General features: G+C 35.9%; 1 protein-coding gene across 2 annotated transcripts; it reads left to right on the top strand.

The window, feature by feature from the left end:
- Window positions 1-363: 363 nt before the first annotated feature.
- Window positions 364-8,814, top strand: LOC140815873 (probable E3 ubiquitin-protein ligase ARI8). Of its 2 annotated transcripts, XM_073174878.1 has the most exons (16): window positions 364-810; window positions 960-1,004; window positions 1,943-2,064; window positions 2,346-2,448; window positions 3,110-3,200; window positions 3,392-3,564; window positions 4,046-4,150; window positions 4,262-4,350; window positions 4,701-4,808; window positions 5,058-5,148; window positions 5,241-5,330; window positions 5,863-5,910; window positions 6,184-6,255; window positions 6,779-6,878; window positions 6,957-7,083; window positions 8,187-8,814. In XM_073174878.1, exons 1-16 carry the CDS (start codon window positions 607-609, stop codon window positions 8,461-8,463), a joined length of 1,845 nt encoding a protein of 614 aa, XP_073030979.1. In that variant the 5' UTR covers window positions 364-606; the 3' UTR covers window positions 8,464-8,814. The 2 variants fall into 2 exon arrangements, with proteins under 2 accessions (XP_073030979.1, XP_073030980.1); XM_073174879.1 differs by lacking the exon at window positions 960-1,004 and having other exon boundaries at window positions 365-810.
- Window positions 8,815-9,001: the final 187 nt, after the last annotated feature.

Genomic DNA, 9,001 nt, shown 5'->3' with positions numbered 1-9,001 from the left:
CCTATCTATATTCAAAATAAAAAGTAATATTCTTAACATAAAAAATAATATTTTTTCATTGATGACTCAAATAAAAGATCCGTCTCACAAATACGATCTGTGAGACCGTCTCACACAAATTTTTCCCGATTAATAATATACATTGACAGGGAGACTGATCAAACTTTTAATATTAACTTAATCATCAGGAATTTGAAATTATAAAGAGTCGTTATGTACAAATGACTCAACCAGACGAATCTATTATTAATTTATTATCTCGAACTAAAAAGTGTGGGTATATCTGTATACTGTACGTGGAGAAAGAGACTAAATTAGGCGTGGTCATTATTTTATAATAATATAATAATTGCAAAAAAAAAAAGAAAAGGAAAGAAACGGAGAGAATTATAGCAATCGAATATTGTACTTTGCGCACCGACAGTTGAACCTTGATTTTGCCCATGATCGTAGAAGCAAGGAAGGAATTACTTTCATTTGCAAATTTATTGCTTTGCGAAAACCCCATTCGTCTCTCCATTTTGCAGTTCAATTAGCTTAATCATATGCTGAAAAGGTAATTATTGCTTAAATAGTTGGATTGATTTCGAGGGGAGAGTGCTAGGTATGGAATCGGAGGATGAGATGGCAGTGATGATAGAAGATTCCAACGACGATGAGGAATTTTACGGAGGGGGAGATGATGACGATGATTCCGACTCGGAGGACGTCATCATGGACTATGGTGGATTCATGGACCACGACTCAGATGATTCTGATGATTTCTCCTCCTCTCATAACCAATTCCAACACCACCACCATCGGTCTCAGGTTATTGTCATGGTTTTTGAGGAATTATTGCTGTGATTTATCTCTGTTTGTCGTTTTTGTTGAAAAGTATTGATTTTAAGTGAGCGGCGCACAGTTTAGATAAGGTTTTGTGGTTCAGCTAGGTGATTTTAAGCGTATTGATTCTTTAGGGATGTCTTCTGCACGCTGCGGATTGGATAGTAGAGGAGTTGTTGGTATTTGATTTCTGTGATCGTTGGAATTTTTTTTCATATATATTGTTTCTTTGATCTGTTGCTTTTATTATATTGGTGAGCTAATACTACTTTTTGAGAAGTGGTGAAATTTGTCTCGATTAGTATTTGCATTGTAATTTCTGGCATATTATCTAGGATGTGATGATAGTGGAGAAGAAATGAGTCTTCCACCTTAGTTTGTTTCTGTCATTTCCCTTGCCTTGGGGGCAAGAGTTGCAGCCACGACCTGAGGTCTAGGTGTTTGGTACAAACTTTTAAACATTTTTCATGGGTCAGAATCTAAGTTATGTCTAAATATTTTAAAAATTATAGTTAAAACCTGAAATACATAAATTTCTTTTAAGATGAGGCTGGTAAATTGAACCCCCCCCCCCCCCTCCTGCAACACTTCCCCCACCCTAGCTGAAGCCTACAGTTTGGCTGCAAAATGTCTCTCGCTGAAGTCACGGGTTAAGAAAATACTTGATTATTATGCTAACCCTGTCAAATTTTGGATACCTGTGAGGGGGCGGAAGGCAGCCTGTGTTCTAGCTTTTGAGTGTCTTATCTGTTCATGGATAATTTTTTTTAACTCTGTTATGAACTAATAAATCAAGGTTTTCCAACAGCTATATAACACTGAAGCGTGTGAAGGTGAAAGTTGAGTGGCCCAAACTGGAGGTTGTTTAAATGGATGGATTCATTAACCTTTTGCATTTGTGGCAATCTTCACATATATAGAATTCTGTTTAATTTAAAATTATAAGATTGAGTTTAAAACACTCCTTTTACTCTCCAATCTCTAAACTTTTATCCTGGTAATGCAAAATACTGGCCCATTCTGCATGCTTACACTTGATACAATCTTCATTATGCTTTCTGGAATAAAGCATTTGAACAGTTTACATGTTGCTAATTGTTTATACTCCCTTCTTTAGAACTATACCATTTTGAATGAAGATGAGATTCGAAAACATCAAGAGGAAAGTATCGGAAAAGTTTCTATGGTTCTCTCAATTTCAAGGGGTGCTGCAGGAATCTTGCTCCGCCATTACAACTGGTAGCTAAAAATTTTGAGTGGGCTCTTTTCATTGGTTGCTTGAATTAGATATATCTTTACCATGTGTTGTGTTGTTCATACTTGATCATGCGTCGTGAATTCTCCATATATTTTTCTATTCACGATGGTTTGTTAAGCTTATCTTTTTGTCAATTGAAAGTGGATTTATTGAAGTAAAAAATTGTAATGGATGTGCTTAACTACTGGATGTGCTTAACTTAATTGAGTTGGTTATTTTATTTATTTTGTGGATAATTCCTTCACATGCGCTCGACTCACAGGAGTGTCAGTAAGGTGAATGATGAATGGTTTTCTGATGAAGAGAAGGTTCGCAAGGCTGTTGGTTTGTTGGAGAATGGCATTCCTCTTCCAAATGCCAAAGAGGTGATTGTAATGTGTAGAATTTTTGTTGATTTTATCTTTACATTTTACATATTATAATCATTTGATGAAAAAACACGCAGTCTACGTTACCTTCATTGAGTATCCATCGAACTAAACATCCACGCCATCACAAGTGGATCAATTAATTCCCAATTCGTGTATGCTGGATCTTCGGGAGAAGTTGCTTTGATTCCAGTGACATACCCCCACTATAACCACTGGAGTAAATTTTGTGTGTTGAATCTGTGTCTTGTGGAAGACTTAGCACTATAATTTTGAGCGATAGCAGGAGAAAATTTGGACAGATAAATGGATGAGCAAGAGTCACCACGGCAGTCATTTTTGATACAGCTGTGGTTGAGAATTAGTGATCGCAAACCTATTATTAGACCATGAGGATATGAAAAAATATTAATTCTATAATCTATATCACTCATTCTACAATACATTATAAATAGTGTCACTTCAAAGGTGTAATGCAACAAGTATACATGAGTTATGGGATACAAAATCACCTATCGTGGAAAAATAACAAGATATAAACTCCCCTAACATAACAGATATTATTCATGTATCAATATTCTCAGAATCTCCGGTAGTATAGATTTCTGATTCTTCTACTTTCATTCATGTAAAATTTAATCTTTTTCTTTCTCTGCAGCTGACCTGTGGAATTTGCTTCGAAAATTACCCTCGTGATTGGATGAATGCTGCTGGTTGTGGCCATCCCTTTTGTTTCACGTGTTGGCAAGGTTTGTATTTGTACAGGTTCTCTTCTTCTTATCGTTATTATTTGTGTGCTTATGTTCTTTAGGGGCAATATGATTTTCTTCTGATTGACCTGAAGGGATGTATGTATTAATTTGTCGACTGCTGAATTCTGCTCTATAAATCATTTTATGACATCGTTTTTTTCTGTTTTTACTTGTAATTCATTGTGTAGGTTATATTAGCACTTCCATAAATGATGGCCCCGGATGTTTGATGTTGCGTTGCCCAGATCCATCCTGTGGAGCTGCTGTTGGCCAGGATATGGTGAATAAAATCGCTTTAAATGACGATAAAGTGAAACACAGTCGTTACTTTTTGAGATCATTTGTCGAAGATAATAGGAAGGTAAATGAGATCATGCAACTTTGATATCAGGACATACTCTTTAAAATGTAGAATACATAGCATTTTTTTTTCTCATGGAGACTCTTAACACTCTTAGTACTGAGTGCTCGGGCAGTTCGGAGTTTTTGCAAACTTAATTTGAAGGCTGCTGAGACTAGTTGTACTTTCATTACTGTTTACAGGAATTGCTAAACAGTTGAAGTTAAAATCGTTGCACTTCCTCATTTCTTTTTTTTCCAATAAAAATTGAAATCTAGGTTATGGGAGACTGTTGATATCCATGGACTTTACTCGATTGTTTTTTTTTCATACTGGACTTTGTTGGAGCATTAAATCTATGTCTTGTGCTAAAAAATTTCCATCTTTCTTTAATCCATTTCATCCACGGATGAAATGGTGCCCGATTGGATTTTGTTGGAGCACCGTAGCTAAGTCTTGTGCTCAAAATTTTCCATATTTCTTTAATCCATTTCATCCACAGATGAAATGGTGCCCGGCACCAGGCTGTGATTTTGCTGTAGATTTTATTGTTGGTGGTGGAAGCTATGATGTTACTTGTCGCTGCTCCCACAATTTTTGCTGGAATGTGAGTCTTGGTTCACTCTTCTAATCTTTCTCCTTCTTTTTCGAATTTCTTGTATTACAATCTCTTTGTTCGAGAATAAAGCAATTATTTTTTATTTTTACTGCATTGCAGTGTGTTGAGGAAGCTCATCGCCCTGTTGATTGTGGAACTGTGGCCAAGTGGATACTGAAGAACAGCGCCGAGTCTGAAAATATGAACTGGTATATTTTGCAATACTAGTTAATTGGAAATCATGGATGTCAAAGTCAATTCCATCACATGTTGTTTCCATTACTTTGCAACACTGTTTTCACAGAACATGGCAATTTCTGATTGCTTTTAAATGTATTTATAAATTTTCAACACAAACAAGTGGTTGTTTTTGAAAATACCTCGAAGATTAGTGAATACCATCTAAAAGTGTTCATTCACACATTTTTATTTTCTTGATTGATATTATAGTTGTGACTTACCCACAACCAGCCCCCCCAAAAGAAAACGGATGTAATATAATTCAATTTTTTTCTTCATATTGACACTTCTAAATCACATTAGTCTGATCTTATTTCAGGATATTGGCTAATTCCAAGCCTTGTCCAAAGTGCAAGCGGCCTATTGAGAAGAATCAAGGTTGCATGCATATCACGTGCACACCACCTTGTAAATTTGAGTTTTGCTGGTATGTGTGTTTCTCTGGTTATGAACGACAAAAGCTCTACAGTTTTAATAAGTCCTTGATTGTAGATTAACTTTTACTCTATGTACACGTTAGATTTATGATATCAGTGACTCTTGATTGTTTTTTTCCCACCTTGTCTTCTTTTGCACACTCAAATGATGTAAACTCTCACATGACTCAAGCTGCTAATCTTTTGTTTCTGTAGAAAATCCTTGTCATTTCATGCCATCTGTTGTGATACACTTGCAGGCTCTGCCTTGGTGCATGGTCCGAACACGGTGAAAGAACTGGTGGATTTTATGCATGCAACCGTTATGAAGCTGCTAAGCAAGAAGGAGTGGTGAGTTTATAAATTTGCTACTTTCTCATGTGTTTCTAAAGCTTTATCTTCATATCATGTCTCTATTAAATTCATTTATCTGTTGCATATAGTATGATGAAGCTGAAAAACGAAAAGAGATGGCTAAAAATTCTTTAGAAAGATATACACATTACTATGAAAGATGGGCTACAAATCAATCGGTATGTTCATTTTTCCAACTTTTATGATGCGGTTTGGCATAATTTCCGCTGGTTTCTCAAATTGATTGCAGTGGACATGATATTTGTGGAATATTTAATTTACTTTTTAGCTTCATTCTCAGTCAATTCATACCTTGTGTGTTTAGATTTGGATTGCAACTTTTGTTATTCACATATAAATAAATGCCTTACAAGAATCGTTATATTGTTTCCTCTCATATCTTTGAAATATTGTGAAGTGCATTCCCCACTTCTTTAAAAGCACCTCACTATCACATGATTAACAGATTCAGGAATTTTGTGTATTTATCACAATCCCTCAAGGATTAATTGAGCTAGCAAGTGCTCACAAATCCAATCTAGTTGTATGATTTGGCTCGCCATCGCATCTTCAATTTGGTTGTGATAAATGCTTAATGTGTTCTTATTCTCGAGATATATAATTATGTGCTTGTACCGTCATTTGTGATTCCATATTTTGTATATGTTTTGTGTGGATTAGATCTCAATTTATAATTTTACTTTTCTGCAGTCAAGGCAAAGAGCACTTGAAAACCTACACCAAATGCAAACAGTGCATGTAAGAAACATACTTTCACTCTGAAGCTCTCTAAACCTCCACTTTGGAAGATTTGTACTGTTCCTCGCACCTTACCATAAATGAGATCAACTTACCCAGTAATGTCACTAAAATAAATTTTTGGTCAAAATTTCTTTTCAATTAAAGGACCTTTTCTTATTTTAAACTTTTATAGGCATCAGTGTTTTACTGATATATTAGTATTCTGAGCACAAGTACTATAAATAATTTTCAGAGCTGAAGAAGTGTATTGATGATGACTTTATTATGCAGCTAGAGAAACTGAGCGACAAACAATGTCAACCCGAATCTCAGCTTAAGTTCATCATAGAGGCCTGGCAGCAGGTAAATCTTTAGTTTCATAATTTCTCACTCTGGCCAGAGGGCATTGTTTTCATGGATGTGTCATTTATTGGTCACTTCAACTTGGAGAAGAGTTTGCATGGCAAGTCAGTACACATGATAGATGTCATTTAAAGCACTGAAAGGTATAACTTGGACTCGCTTCTCGAGCAGAAAAGGCCAAAAAGTGGTGGTTTCGAATAAGTGGATTTCAATGTATCAAACTGTCTTTTTTTTTTTGCTTACATCACGCCAGCAAAAAAATTAGGTAAAAAACAGTCATTGATTAATGCCCAGCAATTAGATGGGGTAGATAAGGTTTTGCAACCTCTTCATCTTCTTTGAAGAACTAACTGTAAATTCTTCTTTTGTATCCTCCAAGTAATTATGTGCTATATTTGGTAGCATTTCACTACTAATTACAAACTTTAGACTCTGACATTAGGACGTGGGACTTATTTTGATAATCCAAGCTCTTAAAGTATGCCAGTTTTATGGCTTATGTGCTTGCATTGGCCTTTTACAGATTGTTGAATGTAGACGAGTTTTGAAGTGGACATATGCGTATGGATATTATCTACCTTGGGATGAGCTTGCTAAGAAGCAGTTTTTTGAGTATCTACAAGGTCTGCAATTTATCCTACTTTGTATATTTTGGTTTGTTCTTTCATTTGATTTTACGATTTTTTCTCTGTATTCTTTAGGTGAGGCAGAGTCTGGTTTGGAACGGCTTCATCAATGTGCAGAGAAGGAATTTCAGGGCTTTCTAAATTCTGAGGCTCCATCAAAAGACTTCGATGAGTTTCGGACAAAGTTGGCAGGATTGACCAGGTGAATCCAACTAATATTCTCTCTTCTGCTCGACTTCTGTACTCCATATTTGTTCTGACATCAGATTACTCTGTCTTGTTTTTTAATCGAAGTTACACCACACCTGTCATGGACTTTAATCTTCTCTTTGTGTTTGTGCTGACTTTATGAGCACCATCAATTCATAATGATTGGTTTCTAGTATAAGTTTTGCATGGATGACAGTAGCTACTTTCTACATCTAAGCCTTGAGAAGAAGAGTTTTCAGCCATGTAAAATCTGAGTGCGCGAATGATACTAATGCTTCTGCTTGGGTTAATATGAGATGATGAAGTGTCTAAAATGTCTCTTGTTGGCTTTCTTGTATTTGCACACGTTTTAAAGTGATCCATTTTGTACATAGATTGCGTGGTTTGGACTGCACTTTGACATTTTCTCATTACGTAATAAGTTCAGTTGATATCAAGGGTTTCAGAAGATTTCTCCAATTTCCTAGAATCCTTAAAATGATTGTCTCGATATCTTGTAGAATAATATTTAATATTTGATGATACGGTGTGTCTTTCAAAGATACTGAACCATGTTCACCAAAGGCACATTGTTCGACCCAATTAATTCTTCTCGTGCTATTTCCCTCAAACAAATCTAGTTTGTGCACATTCTTGCATGAAGAAAAATTGTTCTGGATCATTAGATGTGGAATTGATCTCAACATTGCTCCAGAATTATGTTTTCCAAGTAGCCCTGGTTTATAGATGATTAACCCGTGAGGACATTCTTGAAGTACTGACACTGCATCAGCATGCTGTCTGAGTAGAGTTATTGAGTGCAGGAGAAAGTTAATTATTTAATTTCTCGAAATGTTGAAATGTCAAAGCTAAAAACTGTCGCATGATTTGGACAAGCATTAGATACAGTTGGAGGTGTGAACAACACTTCGTCTTTGGAGGAAGTGTTGGTTTCATCCACATCACGACGATTTCCACAATTCACTCTTTCACCAAGTGAAAAATGTGATTTCTTCCTTTTCGCTGAGAAGACTTACCTGTTCTCCCTTGGTAAATATTTGTTTTTTAGTATATTAACTTGAACTCATTCACCTTCCTCAATTTTAAATATTGCAGCGTTACTAAGAATTACTTTGAGAACCTCGTCAGAGCCTTAGAAAATGGGCTATCAGATGTAGACTCTCATGCAGCAAGCAGCGGGGCAGGTAGCTCCAAGAATCTGAGCAGTGGCAGTGGCAGTGGCAAAGGAAGAGGCGGCCGGGGGAAGGGAACTACATCCAAATCAAACAGTTCTAGAAACTTAGATGACTCGAATCACTGGTCTTGTGATCACTGCACACTTGCCAACGATAAATCAGCTACCATTTGCCGTGTGTGCCAGCAACACAGGTGAACAAACGGGTTCTTTCCTTATTATCTTTAAAATGAAGCCACTAGTATTGGCTGCTTCAGTGTCACGCGCCTAGTTCTCGGTGCTGAAACCATCAATCAGTCTCAGAAGTCTTAGTGACGGGTGAACTGTACATAATCGTTTCGGATGTGTTAGATGCCCGAAAACATTTCTATGTTGTATATTATTTTAATATTTTATACAGTTAGGAGATAAAGACTAATAAAAAATATTTATATGTTGTAAGGTTTGTAAGTAGGAATGCTGACACTGGACTCTAAATAAATTTGTGAATTGTAAACGACAAAATTCATGTTTCGATCTATTTTTCATATGAATTTGTTTTTAGTTACATTTTGAGTTTTGAACAATAGCCATCGGTCTACACTTCAATAAATTGCTTGCCTATGATACGATTCTCCTCTAGTCTGTTTGTCCATTTACATTTGTATTTATATGACAAAATTCAGTTTTATCAACTTTACTGATTTTCAGAAGCGTGTACTATTTATTATAGTCGCTTCTATAGTCTCAAATCCAA

Source organism: Primulina eburnea, chromosome 16 (assembly GCF_022965805.1).
Source record: "Primulina eburnea isolate SZY01 chromosome 16, ASM2296580v1, whole genome shotgun sequence".
In the NCBI taxonomy this organism is placed as follows: domain Eukaryota; kingdom Viridiplantae; phylum Streptophyta; class Magnoliopsida; order Lamiales; family Gesneriaceae; genus Primulina; species Primulina eburnea.
This window is presented reverse-complemented; position numbering and strand designations above follow the sequence as displayed.